At 41.0% G+C, this 21,372-nt stretch overlaps 1 protein-coding gene and 1 long non-coding RNA gene across 3 annotated transcripts; both read right to left on the bottom strand.

The window, feature by feature from the left end:
* Window positions 1–11,809: 11,809 nt before the first annotated feature.
* LOC104240011 (uncharacterized) lies at window positions 11,810–16,676 on the bottom strand. Of its 2 annotated transcripts, none has more exons than XR_011400403.1 (2): window positions 16,159–16,670; window positions 11,810–12,086 (listed from the first exon to the last, which is right to left on the bottom strand). It is a non-coding gene; the product is annotated as an uncharacterized lncRNA (long non-coding RNA). The 2 variants fall into 2 exon arrangements; XR_714283.2 differs by lacking the exon at window positions 11,810–12,086 and adding an exon at window positions 15,516–15,978 and having other exon boundaries at window positions 16,159–16,676.
* Window positions 16,677–19,735: 3,059 nt separating this feature from the next.
* LOC138870820 (uncharacterized) lies at window positions 19,736–20,695 on the bottom strand. Its single transcript, XM_070148661.1, has one exon. It carries the CDS (start codon window positions 20,693–20,695, stop codon window positions 19,736–19,738), a length of 960 nt encoding a protein of 319 aa, XP_070004762.1.
* Window positions 20,696–21,372: the final 677 nt, after the last annotated feature.

Genomic DNA, 21,372 nt, shown 5'->3' with positions numbered 1-21,372 from the left:
ACGTCACAGAGTAATCAGGTCTCGGTAATGCAAGGGCCAGTACAATCTAATCAGATGGCTGAGTGTGAACTCGAGCCCGGCTTTATTTGCAAAGAACCTTATCATCAACACTATCCTCCAAAACGACGGGTGAACCTGTGCCAAGGTAACCCGATATCTTCTACAAAACTCGAGCACGACTCTATCAAGAGGGCCCAATGTAAAGGGGTACGTGTATACATTCAAAAACCCCTCTACATGAGCCATGATGCTCTCTTCCATGGAAGGTACCTGTAGTACCACCTTTTCTGCCCATCCGCAGTCTCTCCTAACCGCCTCGAGATGTTCCTCTTCTATTGATGAGATGAACCTCGATGCATGCTCCCAACGGCCCTGAACATTGGGTGGTCTCTCTAACGTAAAGTCCCTCCTCGAGACAAAGCATCTCGAGGTTAGCTCACCGTATGCCAGCGGTGTACCACCGATCGAGCGGGAAGTAGAGGCGGAACTCTCCTCTTCTTGATGAACGGATTTGGGCATAGTAGCCACGACTATGGTGAAACAAGAAGAAGGAGATAAAAACTTAAACGAAAGCTTTGAATTAAAACGATGGAAGCACTGATGCAAGGAAGAAAAGCTCTACAAGAAGGATAGTTGATCAAAATAGCAAAGTCCTTAAATGAGAGGAAAGCAAGCTCATATATAGAGCAAGCGGCGACTGTTAGCCTACTCTAAAGGACAATTAGTTCTGACTAGGCCATTATCACTTTTGGGAAAATGTACCGGCGGGACCACCTTGGTCACTTCATGGCCATGTCATACGAATGATGTTGTCATACAGCGTTCGAGGGGTCAAGATTCCCGTATCAATCTAGTCTCGAGATGGTGCCCGATCTCGAGGATCTCTGTTACTATAACTATGGGCTTTAAGGAGTCATCAATATCAATCTAGCCTCGAGATGGTTCCCGGTCTCGAGGATCTCTATTAATATAAAAATGGGCTCTAAGGAGCTACCCACATCAAACAGGCCTCGAGATGGTGCCCGGTCTCGAAGATATCTGTTACTACAAAATGGGCTCTAAAAGGTCTATCAATCTAGCTTCGGGATGGTGCCCGATCTCGAGGGTCTCTATTATCCCAAGTATGGGCTCCAAAGAGCCGACATCAAAACTCAAGAGACTAGCTTTTCATAAGCACTAAAAAATAAAATTTGCGGACTTGAAACAAAAGGGTCTCTTTGCATTCTCAAAAATACATTTACAAAATGTGCCTTTACAAAACTCCCCCCGAGGAGCCCATACACAAAAATAAAGAAAAGGAGAAGCAGAAATGACTGCACGAGTCTATTCCTCACCCTCACTACCGTCTGAATCACTTCCGGAATCCTCATCTGAAGTAGTTGAAAGTGTTGATTCTTCCTCCAAGGTTCTATCTTTCTCGATCTCAATAGAGAGATCGACACCTTTGGCGCTTGCTTCCTCGAAGGCCTGCCTCTTAGCTTGCAAACGAGCATGAGCAACGGCCCGAGTCAGCTTCTGCTCGGCCTTCTAGGATATCTCTCTAGCCCGATCGTTTACGGTGGTGGCATCTCTCTTATATGAGGACGCATGCTCATCAGCCTCAGACTTGGCCACAGATAATGCAGTGGCCTCCTTCTGAACACTTCAAAGAAGATCCTGGGTTGAGGCCAACTCTCCCCGCAAAAGGTCTTTCTACAAGGTCACGGCCTCATTCTGCCTCTTCAGCTCGAGAATCTCTATATCCTTGGTTGCAAACTCTTCCTGAAGCTGCCCCACCAGGGCATCCTTTTGCCCAATCTACAAAGCCGAAACAAGATAGTGAGCATCAAGCTATAAGAATAAAGAAATGAACACATGAATGTCGTGTTACCTGTTCAGCAAAGCTAGTTCGTTCGTGGTGCACTCCCTCCAGACTTTCCCGAAGCTCACTCAGCTCCTCTTCCTTTTGGGCAGAGGAAGCCTTCAACTCATTTAGCTCCGAGGTGAGCTTCTCGAGCTCCTCCTCACGGCATGTGAGCTCATCTTGAAGCTTAGAAAAGGTGTTGTCATACAATTTCTTGACCTTCAACAAAAAAGTTAGAAAAGCAAGGGTAAAAATTTAAAGCGCAAATGGTATGTCAAGAATATTAGCTACTTTTGAAGCCTCTCAGCCTCCTCGAGAGCGACGGGGGCATCGAGATCTGTGTCTTCGTCAACACCGACGAAGTAGTCCTTGAACGCATTATCCTCTCATTGAGAGGTCCCCACATCGGTAGCGCCCCTATTCTGGGTGTCCCTTATTTCCCCCGGAGAGAATGAAGTGCCCGATTCAAAGACGCCCATGGTATCAATTTCTATAGGGGTTTTTTCTCGACCCCGAAAAATTTCGGATTCAGGCCCTCCGAGCTCGCCAACCAAGGATTCACCGGCACGGACTGTTCCATGTCCAACTTGAGGCTCGGGGACTACGCCCAAACCCTCCTCGAGGGTCTCCTCAGCATGCGTTTGGTCCACATCGGCCACCCATGTCTCAGCGGCTTTCTGCCCAACAGCTTGTGAAGCATCAGCGCTCCATCTTACCCTTTGTACCAAAGGACAATCGCCATCATCATCATCTTCACAAAGACTTGTCGCAGCAGTTGAAGTCAAGACCGTGGCGTCAGTCTTAGGCTTGCGGACCTTGGGTTTCTTTGATTCTGGAGACTCGGTCGACGCCTCCTTCTTCCTCTTCTTACCCTTGCCGGGTTTCGAGGCTTCTTCTTCACCAGGAGGAGGTGGTCTCATCGACACGTCGTCCTCGAGGCCTGCACAGGCATGATGTGTTAAACTTACCGCCATAAAGAATACTCATGAGAAACTTGGTAATGACATCAACGAAAGCATACTGTGGTTCTTGTCCTGCCCACTGCATTTTGGCCAAACATGCTCGATGTATGGAAAAGAAGAGTCTAATAGTTTGATCCATCCCGGAAGGTTCTGAACCGTGTCGGGGAACCAAACGGTGGCTACATAATCAAAAGAAGATCGTTTCAGAAGGAGAATGGGCAATAAAATGTGCTCGACGTAGAGACATTTACGCTTCACGTTCCATTCCTCCGGGAATGGCATCCTATAAGAAGGGACGATGTCCGAGGTTCTTACTCTGACAAACCGGCCCATCTATCCCCGGTCTTTGTCCTCATCAGTGTTCGCAAAGAATGTCTTGGCAGATCGATGGTAAAGCTTGATTAAACACCCTCGAAAGAGACGGGGGATACACAATCTGATTAAGTGGTTGAGGGTGAAGGTCATTCCCTCGATCCGATTGGAGAAATATTTGAGCATGTAAAACAATCTTACAGAAAGAAGGATAGATCTGACTTAGTATCACCCGGTACTGATAACAAAAGTCAAGAATCACCGGATTTATAGGTGGGGAAGAAGAATTTACAAGGCCTAGGGTGAAGGGGCATGTGTATACGCTGAGGAAGCCAGCTTTGTGTGCTACTATGCTTTCCTCAGCTTTGGGGATCTCTACTTGCACTGCCTCCCCCCATCGGCTGTCCATCTGTACTCTCTTTGTATCGGTCACCACACTGATGTACCGAGACATGGGCTCGCATCGGCCCGGTGTAGAAGGGGGGTTTTCAATGGTAAAATCAGAGACCGTATCGAAGTGGCCAGGAGTACATTGCTCAATACTTGGAGGTATTTTTGGTTCACCCTTGGACGGGTGTGATGAAGAAGTGGTGCCCCCTCTTTCTGAGGTACTGTTTTGGAGGTTTTAGCCATAACTATAACAAAGTTTCTAAGAAAGAAAATGGAGAGGCAAGCACAGAGAGGAGATGAATGCAGAAGATGGTAACTTAGCACTGAAAACTTGAAGATATTGTAAAAGTATGAATGACAAATAGTTGAGGTATTTATAGAAGTTGTTTGGGCAACGTTTGAGAAGCGGAAGAGTCGAACCAATAATAGTTCGTGGGCTTCTCGATAATTGTGCTGACAACGACCTCTGCGCAGCCTTTAAGTCATGTCATTTAATGCTTTGACGGGCTGACGTCATGATGGAAGTATCGAAAAGGCAAGAATTCAAGACCGTTTCTTATCATTTTTAATCTAAGAAACGCGAGGACTATCTGTATATGGCTAAAATCGGAGAGCCCAATTTTATGATCATTATGACGCTTCATGGCCCGTCTCCAGAAGCCTCGAGGCACAGCTCAGGGTTCGACCCTGAGGGTTCCCTACAAGAATAGTACAAGTCTGTACCGTGACATTAAATGGATGTACCAACCACATATCTTTGTAATAAATGCACCTGTACTATACTGGGATTCTCCCTCCTATATAAAGAGGACCCTTATCATTTTGTAAAACTGATGATATTCAATACAAGAACAAGAACATTCTCTGTTCTCTAACTTAAACATTCTCCATTGTCTTTCCTTTGATTTATTGCTTACATTTATTGTGTTTCATTGATTGTTCCTCATTTATTATTCAGCATTGATCATAAAGAGCCATTATTGAGGCCCTTGGAACTGTTAGTCCCTCATCAATCATCCCCAGTGAAGCTCATCAGCTCGACCTCGAGGCCCAGCTTAGGCCAGTCCGAGGCCCCGATTTACGGCTATTTGGTTTGCATAACATACTATCCTGAAGCTCTTTTCTCATTCCTCTAACTCACACTTAGCATCTATTGCCTAGCAACTAGCATTAAAATAAATCACGTATTTTTAGAACCACAAAATCAAATTTAATTGTAATTACCATTTTCAAGGTTAACAATGACTTAACTAGGCGTGTGTTATGTTACGTGGCGCGTTCCTAAGATTCCTTGGAAGGGAGACATAAGGCTAAGCAACAGATGTCAGTGCAGTTACTGTCCGCCAACTGGGGTCCCCTTCATACGCTAGACGAGATTGTCAGTGACGTACGGGAAAACCAATGTCAAGAGCAATTGAGAGACAAAAATGAGAATTGAGAATGAAAGAAAGCTTGATTGCATTAATGAAAGCTATTACAGAAAGGCAACGCGGTGTCGATGGGGAGAGACACCAGTACAGAGAATTGTTTGCTTGCTAGAAAGTTTTGAATGTTTGATCCCCCCTAATAATGCTTAAAAAAATAAACCAAAGCTACAAGACTAGACTTGATTAAGCTAGAGAAACATAATGGAAGTACATGAAATAAAACTACTCTATATTTAAAAAGAAAAGTACTTAGTTTTCTACAAGGCAGAAACAGGTCCGTTGTCAACAGCATTGTCTTTAGCATCACGGTCTGCACGCGCAGTGCTGTTCGCATCTTCCTGCGGTGTCACGACCCAAACCGATAGGTCGGGACGGGTACTCGGTACCTTACTCAACTGAGTACCAACGTAACATATCTTTCTTAATACATCATCATATACACATGCATACGGGCCTAATAGGCCAACATGATCCTTTATAAACTCAAAACATAGACCGACAAGGCCGTACAATCTTTTATTTACACGACATATGTCTACAAGCCTCTAAGAATACATAAATGTCATAAGGGTTGGGATAGAGTCCCGCCATACCAAACAATACACGTCTAAATCATACTAACCAAACGAGAAACTCCGAAGCAAATGGAGCGCACCAACATCTTTCGCTGAGCTGATAGCCTACTTGGAGGGCTCTCGACCTGTCTATCGGGACCTGCGGGCATGAAACGCAGCGTCCCCAGGCAAAAGGGATATCAGTACGAATAATGTACTGAGTATGTAAGGCACATAAATAAATATATGAGAGATATGAAAGACATATAGAGTACATGACTCAACCTGTAAGTCTGAATAACTTTATAAATCATAAATTACTTTTAACGTCATGCATATGCGTATGAATGTCATTTCGTGCATAGGTACATATTTCATAATATCATCAGCCTCTGAGGACATCCCATCATATCATATCGGCCACTGTGGGCAAAATCATCATCGTATACCAGCTGATCAGGTGGTGGTGCGTATATAACGCCATAACCTTTTCCATATCCCATATACATATATACTTACATATATACGGGTATATAACACCGTTTGAATCATACTTACATATATATCCGTATATAACGCCGTTTGAATCATATTTCGGCCACTGTAGGCAACATCATCATCATATACCAGCTGATCAGGTGATGGTGCGTATATAACACCATAACCTTTTCCCATTCCATATATTTACATATATACGCGTATATAACGTCATCTGGTCATGGGTCAATGCACATGAATGCAATGCATGAAAAGTATGTCAATAAAATCATTCGGAAGGTCATAAGACCACTTTGCCTCTTGAGCAATATCATAAAGTAACATCTTTTCAACTTTCGTATTTTTTTTAGACCTATGAACAAATGATAAAATATTATGACACATGAGAATTAAAGAACATAGATATTTCTTCTATGAGTAGAGTCACTTATGGAATTTGTGCATTTGCACGTTTCGTTCATATCGTATGGATCATGCCAAAAGAAAGAAGGGATAGCCTTAACATTCCTTTGTTGAACTTCTTTAGTAACCACAACGACAACCCTTCCAACACATGTTAATCTACGAGAGACGACAATAACGCAACAACAATGAATTAGCGGCAAGCTTGTAGAAGGTCGTTGATGATGGAGTGTACTTTTGTTTCCCTTTTTTTAAACTTCCTTCCCTTTTGCATTACTACGAGCTAACTTTGATCCGCTTGAATAGAAAATATGTCTGCCCTTAATATCACGTTGTTCATCTTGCCATTGTACATTAATTTGCTGCTCCTTTAGCAAAAGATACTATAGTAGCTTAGCAATAAAGTCCTTGTTCAACTTTCCCCCAAAATGAATTAATACATCCCACTTTGTCAAAAGTTTCCATCTGTATTGTTGTTGTAGGTTTGCAAACTCGTAAGCCTTTCACTTTGTCAATTTAGTGAAGCCTTAATAGATTCTTTGAATCCAAAATAAGATAAGGTGCACATGGATAGTGCCACCTCCTCCTTAAGTATAAGATTAGTTGGCAATTTGGTGTCATATCTTCATAATCCCATGTGGATTGTTGTCCCCCCTAATAATTATCAAAATCTTGCTTAAATAATTATCCACGACCTTTAATTAATTTGGTTAATCTCCCACTAAATCAATAATTAATCAATTACCTACATAATAAAGAATTATCTCAAGTTACTCAAATACTACTCACTTTTAACACACTTTATACACCTTACTATCATGGCCATGTAGTACCTTGTATGGCGCAAGTCCATAAATATTGGGTATTTTAGCTCGGGAAGTATTTTATCCCAAAATACCAAACTTTGACAAATATTCATTTTCTTAGACTTGCTCCCCCTTTCACCTTCATGAATTTACTAATTACTTGTGAAATAGCATAATCCTTATAATCTCCTAGTAATCTTTTCCTTGGACTGATGTCAATTACCTTGCGACAAATTTAACGTAAAATACTGTAGGGTGCAACATCGTCTTAACTTATTAATGCGAAGCGTAATATCACCGTAATATATTACTGTAGAGGGTAACACCATCGTAACATATTACTGCGAGCATAACATCGTCGTTATATAATAATGCGGGACGTAATATTGGCGTAATATTGCAGGGTGTAACATCATTTCCCCCTTTGGAACATTCGTCCTCGAATGTTGACTGATGCTCTTGTGAATACATTAATACTCTTCTTGCCATTCAAGCAGTTGCTCTGTGAATAAATCCAAAGTCTAGGGTATTCCCCCTTTAGTCTTTTTGCTCATATCATGACCTGTGGTCGAAATCTTCCTAATCTTGCAACTTCTGTTACCTCTTGTCATGCGGCATGTATGACCCTGGTTTTGTAGGTGCATTTATGCGATTCATCTTTCCTTTTTTTTTCCTTTTATCTTTTAGTCAATCTGTAGGCCTTACTTTGTATATACAAGGCTTAATAGGATGCCTCTCCGGGACTCTATAGGTATATTGAAATCCTTTGCTCGATATTTTGTAGAACTTGCGAATATGACCATATCTTATTTCATAGTGTTTCAATGTGATTCACCTTATGGAGTATCCTAATTTCGTGCCGCGAACGAAATATTTTCTCCTTCTCTTCTTCTATTTTCTTTTTTTTTCTCAAATCACTATTCAAACGAAGGCCCAAACGTCATCCTTTATCTGTCACAATTATACCCTCATTTTATTACTAGGTCAGCATTTCATTCCTTCTAAATGTTATTAATCTTAGACTCCTTTGAGTTTATTAAGGCTATAGTGAGCTTTGTATAACATAGAGAAATGGTCTGCTCTTCTTGTTTTCATGGGCTTAATCCTAAAGACTTATCCATTCTCGTCACCCTTTTCACTTGCCTTTCATCATCCTTACTCATGTTTCCTTAAAACTTTATCGCTCTACCATACTTTAGCTTGCGACCTATACATATCCATTTATAAACTTTCCTTCAACTTGTTTGCACCATAGATTTTCTTATGTTATTCTGGAACGTCAAACGAGACATCACATCGTCTCCAACTTTTCTCTATTCTCTTAACTAGATCTCTCAGTACTTAGAACCATAGGCTGGAAGACATGCCGCCGACGATGCCGCTATCATTCCCGGTTATGGATCCCCATGTTTATAGCCCTCTATCCGAAGTAAGGACTATTCACGATCTTCTGCCTTTGAGTATCTCGTACATTGTGTACATTTACCTTACTTACCTTAAAATCTCGCATCATATCTTCTATCTCTTTCCTGACCTCTTTTCCACCTAGGTGTAATTCACGTCCATAACTTGAAGCTCTATTATAATACTCGCACCTCTGGAGCATACACAATTCGGTGGGAGCTTCGTAGTGACTTTTTATGAGGATGGTACTTCTTCTAACTGGCTTCCTTGTAGAGCCATTATAGATTATGGTTGTTGTGTTATTTCTCTTGAACATCTGATATTAAGAGTGATTCTATCATGTTCTCAAGCAAAACTTCTATAATTTTTCTGGGTCCAATAATCAGACTCCTAATTTACTTGGGTGATGTAATTCTTTAGTTTCCTCTTCCTTCCGATCAGCCTTTACGTAGGCTTAAGGTGTCTTCCGATCTGTGGCTCATGGTATCAGTTATTACCTTAGCTTTCCATGGGCGTTATGGAATATCCATGATACAATATTTTGTTTATGACCTGAGCTCAATTCTTTCTTTTAACTTATACCTGAGTCTTCTATGGCTGTATGATTGTCAACAAATATGCTGCCTGGATAATGCTCCAAAATCTTGAGTGTATCCATAACGTACTAACTCTGGATCATTGATCAAATAATTCTTTCATTCTATCTTAGCTTATCTTAGTGCCCACACTTGCCAGAGTTTTCATACAACTCATATGATCTCGAATACTACTTTTAATTCTTACTTCCCGTTCATTAGCCACGGTAGGTGCCACCTTTCTTTGGAATGCTTACAATGTTGTTGCGAGATTGTTGTTACACGACCATTTCCTCTTTAGGTCGTTGTGCTTAGGTTTAAGCCTTCTTTCCTATCTCCTCATTTAGTCTTTTGTTGTAGTACTTAGGGAGAACCATTGACTCTCGTAAAGTTGTGAGCTTATTACGGACCTTTTTGATGTCCTTACTTGCCTATAATCATCCGTATTTGCTTACTTCCATGCCTTTGTGCTTGTATGGTTGCTTCTGAACTGATATTTTGACTGCCTTCCCAATGGCACTTTCTTTTATCCCTGTAACACTCATACGGTATCTTTAACTACCCCGACTCTTGCTTGAATATATCTCAAGTATTATAATGATATTCTTCGAGGCTGAACTCTCCATGTTGGGTTCTACTATGTTTATCTTACACGATCTGATGACTCGTCTGTAACCTCCTGTTTAGCCATAACTGGGATTTTCCTAACCAATTACTAACTACTTGTTGGCTCGTTCTCATATCAATATTCCTCGTAATCTTTCTTGGGTTATTTCCTTTGTCTTAACTTACATCTCGCATTGGCTCCTTATTTATTAGTAACAGCTCGGGTAGGAACCTTTACTTCCTCTCCTTGATGTCGTGCTTGCACAATATTCTTGAATCGTAGCGTATTTGTAAGATTTGGATAAGTGTCATCTCATTCCTCTTTCATTTATTGCATTCTTCCTTTACCATTCTATAGTCACTAGAACCACTTAATTCTGACTTAATGCCACATCACTCCATATTCCCCCCTTTAGGGGTGTACTAAGAGCTGAATCCACGAGGATCTACCTATAGATGTTTTACCTCTTCATATTTGGCGTTGTTTCTCCACATTAGTGATCCTTACTCGCCTTAACAAATCCCCTTACTCGCGAGGGTGACACTTAATGTAACTGGTATATACAGTCCCTTAAGTTTAACTTTGCTAACATTGCTTTCTTTAGGGAAGCGTCTTCCTGAATGATCATTCTATGAATTTCTCACGAACCTTCTTCTGTTGTCCTTCCTATTATTGGCGGAATGCGATCTGAAATTCTCATGATGCTGACTATTACCAAATTACTCAGTCCCTAGTTCATATTTAGTTTTTCTTATTCACCAGCCCATACTGATTTCTATTACTCTGGGGTCTAACTTTTCCTCTTGGTAATCGCGCTAGAGTTGCGAACTTATTTCTCGAAATGAGGACATGATTGCATGGCCTATACTCTTTTGTTGTCCTAAGGCCTGTCACCCCTCGTCTCTTCCTTCACTTGACTATGGATTTTGTAATATTGTCATCTTTTGATCTACCGGTGTCATCCATGTACCGCATCTTACTCATAATGCTTCATTAACTCTTTTCTTATTTCTCGCTAACATTTATGTCTATCACTTTATTATGAAAACTCGAACAAGACATTCTTTTGCTTTTAGTTTTCCTTTACTCCATCCAGTGGCTCTTCAAGTTGCTTGACGTTTTTGCTTTACTAGGGACGCGAGCAACACTAAGGTAATATGTATCACTTCAAGGCTTATAGTGCATGTCTTTGTAGTACACATATCTGGTTGCACTATTTTAGAGTACACTATCTAGGTGTCTCATAAAGAAATCTATTAGCACATTTGCAATATCCTTCGAAAATGTCAACTGACGCAATCAATTCATCCATCATATCTTCTTATACTACTTTTGCTAACTCCCATAGGGCATATCTAGAAGGGTTTGACCAATTGTATATACTTCTGTTACTATTGAATATAACTCAAAAAGCTTATGTCCCTCTGCCTCAATTATAAGCGTTGTTAACCTTCATCAACTGGGTATCTCGTACCCTTTTTTCACCTTGCTCCTTTTACTTGCTGAAACTTGTACTTATCTTCTTAATCTCTCATTGTCCTTTACCATAAAGATGGATAGACATTCTTGCCTTAAGGCTTCTTATCAGGAAGCTTACACCTTTCATTACACCAATGATCTGCTAAAAACCTCATTTACTTATCGTAGGCATCATACAAAAATCCGATTCCTCTGACTCGGCTCTTCCACAACTATCTCTCTTTCCAACCTTCTTTCCGGATGTAGGCATCGTCTTATTAAAATAAAATAGATTTTCGAAATTTGAATTCTTATAAGTGAGCTCTACCACACGATCTAGAGTAAGAAGAAAGAGTGACAATCCTAAATGGCTTGTAGCCTCCTGCTTATAAGTGTGGTGCACGACACACCCATAAACAAGACTCTACTAGACACGGCTTGTAGACTTCCTAGGACAGAACTGCTCTGATACAACTTTTGTCACAACCCAAACCGATGGGCCGGGACGGGTACCCGGTACCTTACTCAACTGAGTACCAACGTAACATATCTTTCTTAATACATCATCATATACATATGCATACGGGCCTAATAGGCCAACATGATCCTTTATAAACTCAAAACATAGGCCGACAAGGCCGTACAATCTTTTATGTACACGACATATGTCTACAAGCCTCTAAGAATACATAAATGTCATAAGGGTCAGGACAGAGTCCCGCCATACCAAACAATACACGACTAAATCATACTAACCAAACGAGCAACTCCGAAGCAAATGGAGCGCACCAACATCCTTCGCTGAGCTGATAGCCTACTTGGAGGGCTCTCGACCTGTCTATCGGGACCTGCGGGCATGAAACGCAGCGTCCCCAGGCAAAAGGGATGTCAGTACGAATAATGTACTGAGTATGTAAGGCACATAAATAAATATATGAGAGATATGGAAGACATATAGAGTACATGACTCAACCTGTAAGTCTGAATAAATTTGTAAATCATAAATTACTTTTAACGTCATGCATATGCGTATGAATGTCATGTCGTGCATAGGTACATATTTCATAATATCATCAGCCTCTGAGGGCATCCCATCATATCATATCGGCCACTGTGGGCAAAATCATCATCGTATACCAGCTGATCAGGTGGTGGTGCGTATATAACGTCATAACCTTTCGCATATCCCATATACATATATACATACATACATACATACATATATATATATATATATATATATATATATATATATATATATATATATATATATATATATATATATATATATATATATACGCGTATATAACGGTGTTTGAATCATACTTACATATATATGCGTATATAATGCTGTTTGAATCATATTTTGGCCACTGTAGGCAACATCATCATCATATACCAGTTGATCAGGTGGTAGCGCGTATATAACGCCATAACCTTTTCTCATTCCATATACATATATTTACATATATACGCGTATATAACGCCATCTGGTCATGGGTCAATGCACATGAATGCAATGCATGAAAAGTACGTCAATAAAATCATTCGGAAGGTCATAAGACCACTTTGCCTCTTGAGCAATATCATAAAGTAACATCTTTTCAACTTTCGTATTTTTCTGAGACCCATGAACAGATGATAAAATATTATGACACATGAGAATTAAAGAACATAGATATTTCTATTACTTCTATGAGTAGAGTCACTTATGGAATTTGTGCATTTGCACGTTTCGTTCATATCGTATGGATCATGCCAAAAGAAAGAAGGGATAGCCTTAACATACCTTTGTTGGACTTCTTTAGTAACCACAACGACAACCCTTCCAACACATGTTAATCTACGAGAGATGACAATAACGCAACAACAATGAATTAGCGGCAAGCTTGTAGAAGGTCGTTGATGATGGAGTGTACTTTTGTTTCCCTTTTTTTAAACTTCCTTCCCTTTTGCATTACTACGAGCTAACTTTGATCCGCTTGAATAGAAAACGTGTTTGCCCTTAATATCACGTTGTTCATCTTGCCATTGTAGATTAATTTGCTGCTCCTTTAGCAAAAGATACTATAGTAGCTTAGCAATAAAGTCCTTGTTCAACTTTCCCCCAAAATGAATTAATACATCCCACTTTGTCAAAAGTTTCCATCCGTATTGTTATTGTAGGTTTGCAAACTCGTAAGCCTTTCACTTTGTCAATTTAGTGAAGCCTTAATAGAATCTTTGAATTCAAAATAAGATAAAGTGCACATGGATAGTGCCACCTCCTCCTTAAGTATAAGATTAGTTGGCAATTTGGTGTCATATCTTCATAATCCCATGTGGATTGTTGTCCCCCCTAATAATTATCAAAATCTTGCTTAAATAATTATCCACGACCTTTAATTAATTTGGTTAATCTCCCACTAAATCAATAATTAATCAATTACCCACATAATCAAGAATTATCTCAAGTTACTCAAATACTACTCACTTTTAACACACTTTATACACCTTACTATCATGGCCATGTAGTACTTTGTATGGCACAAGTCCATAAATATTGGGTATTTTAGCTCGGGCAGTATTTTATCCCAAAATGCCAAACTTTGACAAAAAATCATTTTCTTAGACTTGCTCCCCCTTTCACCTTCATGAATTTACTAATTACTTGTGAAATAGCATAATCCTTATAATCTCCTAGTAATCTTTTCCTTGGACTGATGTCAATTACCTTGCGACAAATTTAACGTAAAATACTGTAGGGTGCAACATCGTCGTAACTTATTAATGCGAAGCGTAATATCACCGTAATATATTAATGTAGAGGGTAACACCATCGTAACATATTACTGCGAGCATAACATCGTCGTTATATAATACTGCGGGACGTAATATTGGCGTAATATTGCAGGGCGTAACATGCGGCTGGTCGCTGGCGAGGGATATCAGTGGAGCGACATAGGCACATGCGCGCTTTTCACTTGGCGCGGCCAAGACCACGGGGCCGTCTGTGGTGCTAGGCATTGGGAGGCTTACTAGGACGCCACGGGGCGCGCCCAAGGGGTCATGGGGCATGGTTGGAAAGCCGCCCATGACATTCTCCCCCACCTAAGTTGGCGACATCCTCGATGCCTTACTTGCAAGATAATCTTCAATTAGGCTCTTGTATGCTTTGAGGTTTGTTCCCCTCTCCCAATTATTCTCCTCTGCATCACACCCCTATCATTTCACCAAGAACTCTTGGTGATCTTTCCTTGAGGCATGAATCACTCTATCATCAATGTCACACCTCCTTTTTACCATCCGAGGGGTGTATATAAAGGAGTTTTTTCAATTAAAGTGATATTAACCGAACTGGGATTAATTAATTTATCAGAGTTGCCACTTGGAATAGTTTATTTGGTGTCCCAAGCCACCGGTTTATTTTAAAATCTCGAATCGAGGAAATTTCGACTTTATTTTAAGAGTCTGCGAACCAGAAATTCTAAGTAAGGAATTCTGTTAACCCGGAAGAAGGTGTTAGGCATTCCCGGGTTCCGTGGTTCAAGCACGGTCGCTTTAACTATTATCAATTGGCCTATTATTTGTTTTACTACATATTTTAAACCTATTGTGCATTTTTAATTTTATAACCGCTTTTAATTAATTTATGGAATTATTCTGGAACAAGTTACGATTGTCGTACACTTATTTGTTTAATACATATTGCGAATCATGTCAGGGAACCGTACCCACGATCTACAACACGTTTAATTTATTAAAGTTATTAGAAGTTTTGGCCGGGTCACATAAATGTACCCCCAGATTTGAAAATTAGGTATCACCACTACGTCACGGGAATCGTACCCGTAGCTATGATAATTTATTATAAACGCACCTAAAGCAAGCTAAAAATGTTTTAAAATGTGCTTTTCTATACTAAGTAAATATTAATGTGAGGGCCATGGCTATGGATTTTGTTTATGTATGGCACACCTCAATTATATTTTAACAAGGTTTATATTTCACTAAAGCAAGCTAAGGATGCTCCTATTTAAATCTAATTTGAAATTAGGTATCACAACTACGCCACGGGAACCGTACCCGTTGTTGTGATGATTTATTAATCGCGCCTAAAACAAGCTACGATGTTCATGATTTGTTCATTTTTTTCTAAGTTCAGGGCTTTTTGTGAAAGGTCATAGATTATGGATATGGAAGCATTTGGAGTGCAAGAATTTTAAGCTAGTTGGAGTAATCTAGCAATGAATTCTGTTACAAACAACAAGTCATTAACTTCAAAAAACTAGAGCATCTGGACCAAAATTTTGAAATATATTACTTCAACCAAAAATGGAGCAGTAGACATATGTTCTTTGCATATCTACAATAAGACTAAAGCACCATTCAAATGCCTAGTAGTACATGTTTTTTGGCATAAGTATCTTTCCAGCTTTACCGTGAGCATTGTCCCTCAATATTCTTCATCAATGGGCTTGTCCAGTTCAAAGAAAAATGGATTCGAGGACCTTTTTCCTACTTACTTCTATGTATGTAATTGAATATTTAAAGGCCATACGTCTTGTTCTGTCCAAAGACAATTCTTAAGATGGAAAGAACACAATCAAACTTATCAGCTTCTACTACTACTTTTGTTAATTGAACTCCTCCGTCAACGCCTTTTAGAAAATAGGTAGGTACAAGAGGAATTTGTAAGAAAATAACACTTCAGTGACATATGCTCAAATTGACAGAAACAAAGTCCAAACAGTGAAACACCTGCACCAAACTCACGGCATTTTTCAAACAAAAATATAGCAATACAGAAAGGTCCATAAGGAAAAAAAACTTACTATAAAATTCAAACAGAATCAGCATTTAAACATGATTTTAAATAGGAGGCATGAATTCATTCGTCACTAAATATAACAAAATACAAAGGGGTTCTTTTGAATTTACCTCTTAAACAAATAAAGCAATAGGAACAGTCTTCGATACAGAGCGGCAACAAACAAATAACAAAGCAACAACGGATTTGAGCTTCAACATCTTTTTATGGATCCATGCAAGAGGAATTTGGACTTTGAAAATTCAGCAATCAATCAATTCTCCAAATCTGATTCGAAATTCTAATTTTTTTTCGTTTTCCCTTTTTCAGTCATTTTTCAGAGCTTTATTTTTTTGAATTTTCTCGGCTTTGTTTCAGCCTTTTATTTTCAAATCGTGAGTGGGTGAGCCTTCATCTTCGTGTGAGTGTGTATCAGTGATGAAGGTGAGAGATGGGAATCACCAATTTCGTTTTTTCTAGGAAAAAGAAGATGGGTTCGGATTATTTTTGGTGTTCAAGAGAGGAGAGTGAGATGAGAGAACTTTTGGGGTGATGAAGGATGGTGAGGTTGTTGTTCTCAGAGAATGGCCATGGAGGCTGCGCCATTTCTTCTGTGTATTTTCAGAAGGGAAGGTCTCGTTCTTCTCCAGGTCTAGATTAGCTTCTAGGTTTTAATTAAAGGGGTAAGGGTTTGGGATCAGGCGGGTCGGGGCTGGTTTTTGGGCTGGGTAGGAAAATTTAGGCCTGATTTGGGTACAAGAACTATCTTAATATCCAATTAAATCTTTTCTTCAATTTTATTTTTCTTATTTCCTTTTTCTTTTTTTTCTCTTTTTTTTTAATTAAGAAAAGACCTAAATCAAATTCCTAAATTAGTCTAAATTGTAAAAGTAAGCTAATTATCTAATTATAATATTTATAACAATTACTTGATCCTAAATTAAAAGGGAAAAAACATTAATCTAAAAATTAAACGGTAAAAATGTAAAAATAAGCCATTTTTATGATTTTTATTTTTAACAAAGCAATTAATCAACTAATTAATCCTAAAAATATAAAAACTAAAAATCTAAATGCAATGCATGGTATTTTTGACATTATTTATGATTTTAATAAAAATTAAACGTGCACAGAATGCAAGAAATTAATAAAAATCCTACAAAAAATCCTATAAAATGGCAAATAATTGGAAAATTTCTATTTTCTTTGATTTTATAGGAGTATTTCATATAGGGCAAAAATCACGTAGTCACAATCAAGGATAGCTTCAACACGCCTTTTCCCGATTGAATTGGGACCTCGAATACTGGGTATTGTGAGATGGCTCCGTGAAGGATCCTCTGTGTCTTCCTGAAAAGGTTTCAGGAGGCTGACATGGAAGACAGGATGAATTTTCCACCAAGCTGGGGTATCCACCCGGTATGAAACTTTCCCAATGCACCTTTCAATGGACAAGGGTCCAATGCATTTTTTCAACAGGCGAGGGTTATGGACCCCCGCAAATAAGTACCTCTTTGGGATTTTGACCATCACTTTGTCTCCTACTTGGTATTCAACAAAGCGACGATTTTGATCAGCATGTCTCTTCATCCGCTTTTGAGCTTTGACAAGATATCTCCACACTATCTCCAAATTTTGCTTCCACTCTTTTGAGAAGCTAGCAGCTCGAGGAGATTTAGACATGTTTGGTGCATTCACTGTGTGTGGGAGTAGCGGTTGTTGTCCGGCAAAAATTTCAAAAGCGCTTTTGTTTGTACTAGAGCTCCTTTGTGAATTGAAACACAGTTGAGCAGCATCTAGAGGTTTCACCCAATTCTTCTGCAATCCGGTTACAAAGTGGCAGAGATATTCCTCCAACATACCATTGAACCGCTCTGTCTGGCCATCAGATTGCTGATGAAAACTTGAGTTGTGATTCAACTTTGACCCAAGGCACTTAAAGAGTTGGGTCCAAAAGTTTCTAGTCAAGTGTGTTTCGCGATCACTAACAATGTCTTTGGGCAGGCCTCAATATTTGACGACATGAGATAAGAAGAGTAGAGTTGTATCTTCTGCTGATATATATTGTGGGGTGGCAATAAAGGTAGCATACTTGGAAAACCGATCTACCACAACCAAGATAGTTGTAAGATCTCCGACCTTGGGCAATCCGGTGATGAAATCCATGGAAACGCTTTCCCAAGGTCTCTTTGGGACAGCTGGTGGTTCCAAGAGTCCCACTTGTGTCAAGCGGTCCTACTTGTCCTTCTGGCATACTAGACAAGTCTTCACATACTGAGCGATGTCATCGGCCATTTGAGGCCAATAATATGCACGACGAAGTAATGCCATGGTGCATTCCTCACTGGGATGGTCGGCCCACAGAGTATCATGACATTTCGCTAGAAGAGTCCTTCGCAGATCTCCTCTTTTAGGAACATAAAGTCAGTTCCCTTTCACTTTCAGGAAACCATCTTCCATGTAGAACTGGCGAGTCTTGCCATGTCATACCAAATCAACCAAATACTGTGCAGCAGGACCCTTGATGAGTAGATCATGTATCTGGTCCTTGATGGAGGTGGCTACTTCGCTCCCCCTTAGGGTGGCGAGTAGGCACACCGATGCTAGATCAGCTCAACGACTGAGTGCATCAGCAACATGATTGGTCTTCCTACTTCGGTACTCCAGGTTGAAGTGGAATTCAGCTAGGAGTTCCTTCCACCTGGCCTGTCGACGATTCAGCTTCGGCTGGGTCATGAAATGGCTAACAGCTGTGTTGTCTGTCTTGACCACGAACGGGGTCCCCAGCAGATAGTGCCTCCAAAGGCGCAAGCAGTGGACGACAACCAATAATTCTTTCTCATGGGAGGCATAGTACCATTCTGCATCCTTCAGCTTACGGCTCTCATACGCTACAGGATGCCCTTCTAGTAGCAAGACTCCGCCGAGGGCATAGTCAGATGCATCCGTTTGTACCTAGAACGGTTTGGCCAAATCAGGGAGGGTCAAGATGGGGCTACTAAACATAGCCGTTTTTAATGCATTGAAGGACTCCGCTCGCCTGGGTCCCCAATCCCAGGGCATGACCTTCTTGAGGAGTTCTGTCAATGGCACTGCGATGAGGAAGTAGTTTTTTTCACAAATAGCCGGTAGAAATTGCATAGGCCAAGGAACGCCCTCAAGTCGTGGATATCCTTAGGCGGCAGCCAATCTGTGATTGCCTGAATCTTCTGTTGGTCCATTTTGATCCGCCCTTCTTCGATGACATGTTCGAGGAAGTCAATTTGCTTTTGAGCAAAGGAGCACTTGGATAGCTTCGCATATAGTTCATGCTCCCCCAATCGAGTTGGGACCTTCTGCAAGTGAACCAAATGTTTGGCTATAGACCACAATGGCATCCAAGTAGACCACCATGAATTCGTTAATGTACTCTCGGAAGACTTGGTTCATCAGGGTGCAAAATATAGCTAGGGCATTAGTCAAGCCGAACGGCATAACCAGGAAGTCGTACGACCCATATCTTGTCACACAGGTCGTCTTGTGTTCATCACCCTCTGCAATCCGAACTTGCCAATAACTTGTCTTCAGGTCTATCTTGGTGAACACCGTCGCACCACCCAATCTATCGAACAAGTTCGCCATTAGCGGAATAGGGTACTTGTTCTTCAATGTGATTTTATTTAGAGCCCAATAATCCACACAGAGTCGCAGGCTGCCATCATGTTTCTTTTAGAATAGAACAAGGGACCTGTATGGGGACTTGGAGGGCACAATGATCCCTGTATCTAGCATTTTCGTCAATTGTCTCCGAAGCTCAGTGAGTTTGGATTGTGACAGTTTGTAAGGCGCCCAGGCGGGTGGCTTCGCGCCCAACACTAACTCAATTTCATGGTCCATAGTGTGCCTAGGCGGGAGTCGCTTTGGCATGTCTTGTGGCATGACATCTTCAAACTCCAGTAGTAGCTCCTTCACGGGTTCAGGAATGGGACCTAAGGAGCGTTCTATATCTTCAATGTTGAGGGTTGCCAGGAACGTAGGTTCATGTCTTTTGACCCCCTTCTTCAACTGCAAGGCCGAGATGTTCTCAACGGCCATCTTCATGGGCATGCACGGGATAATGCAGGGCTTGGCCCCATTTGTTCCCATCATCAGTAGCATGTCTGCATATGGTACGGCCATGGTGTTGGTTTGCCTTAGGAATTCCAACCAAACTATCAACTCGAAGTCATCTATGATCACCACTCGTAGGTTGAATTTTCCTTTGTAAGGGCCAAGCTTCAGCAGTACCTCTTTGGCTATTCCACCCACTGGCTGAGAAGGTGAGTTAATAGCCTTGACACGACCTCTACCTTTTCCTACAACTAGACCAAGGTGCTCCACCTGAGTCAAGGCTAAGTAGTTGTGGGTAGCACCCGTGTCTATCATCGCCCGAATGGGTTTGCCATTCACCTTCATCTTGACGAACATTAAGGCCCTCTCTTGTTTAAGAGGAGTCCCCTCATCCGCCTTCTTTTTCCCTTTCTTGGTGATGGGACATGGGTCCTTCTTCTTACGGATACTAGCACTGGTCTCCGCTAATGCCTCAGAAATAGAGCCAACAATTACATTGAAGGCACCTACTGGTTCAGTATGGTCCGCATCATCTGAGTCATCATCAGTCCCATCATCACAAGCTTGATGGGCGTTCATCTGTGCATGTGGAAATTCATTCTTCCAATGTAGTCTGCCGCAATGATGGCATCCTGAAGGAGGCTTTCTCCCCCGGTTATTGTTGTTTGACGCAGAACTATTGATGCCTAAGGAGGGAGCCTTAGATTTAGTTGCACTTTGATCTCCCCCACTTCTGCTAGGGCCACCATTGCTAGGCTGGCCCCCTTTGGATCCTGCTCGGGTAGGCGGTTGAGGCCTATCCTTCCGAGCTTCCACTTGATAGTCCCCAAGGCATTCAGCTGCTTGGATCGCCTTGGGTAGGGTATCTACCCTTTGTCTTTGTAGCTCCATACGGGTATAAGGTTTCTACCCTTCCAAGAAGGTGAAGAGCTTGTCTTTGTCCCCCCATGTCACGTATGTTTAACATGAGCGCGGAGAATTCCCGCACGTAGTCCCGCACTGATTTGGTCTGGTGGAGCTCGCGTAGCTTTCTCCTTGTGTTGTATTTAACATTTTCGAGGAAGAACTGTAGGCGTATGGCTGCCTTCAGTTCCGCCCATGTCTCGAGAGCATGTTTACCGGCCCTGATGGCTTCGTACTTCACCCGCCACCAGAGTTTAGCATCACCCTGAAGATACATGGCAGCAGTTGCTACCTTCTTAGCTTCTTCTAGGCCCCCAACAGCATCGAAGCACTGTTCGATGTCAAAGATGAAA

This window comes from Nicotiana sylvestris, chromosome 6, assembly GCF_000393655.2.
Source record: "Nicotiana sylvestris chromosome 6, ASM39365v2, whole genome shotgun sequence".
NCBI classification, from domain to species: Eukaryota; Viridiplantae; Streptophyta; class Magnoliopsida; order Solanales; family Solanaceae; genus Nicotiana; species Nicotiana sylvestris.
The sequence above is the reverse complement of the archived record's forward strand: the minus strand, read 5'-3'. Positions and strand labels throughout refer to the sequence as shown.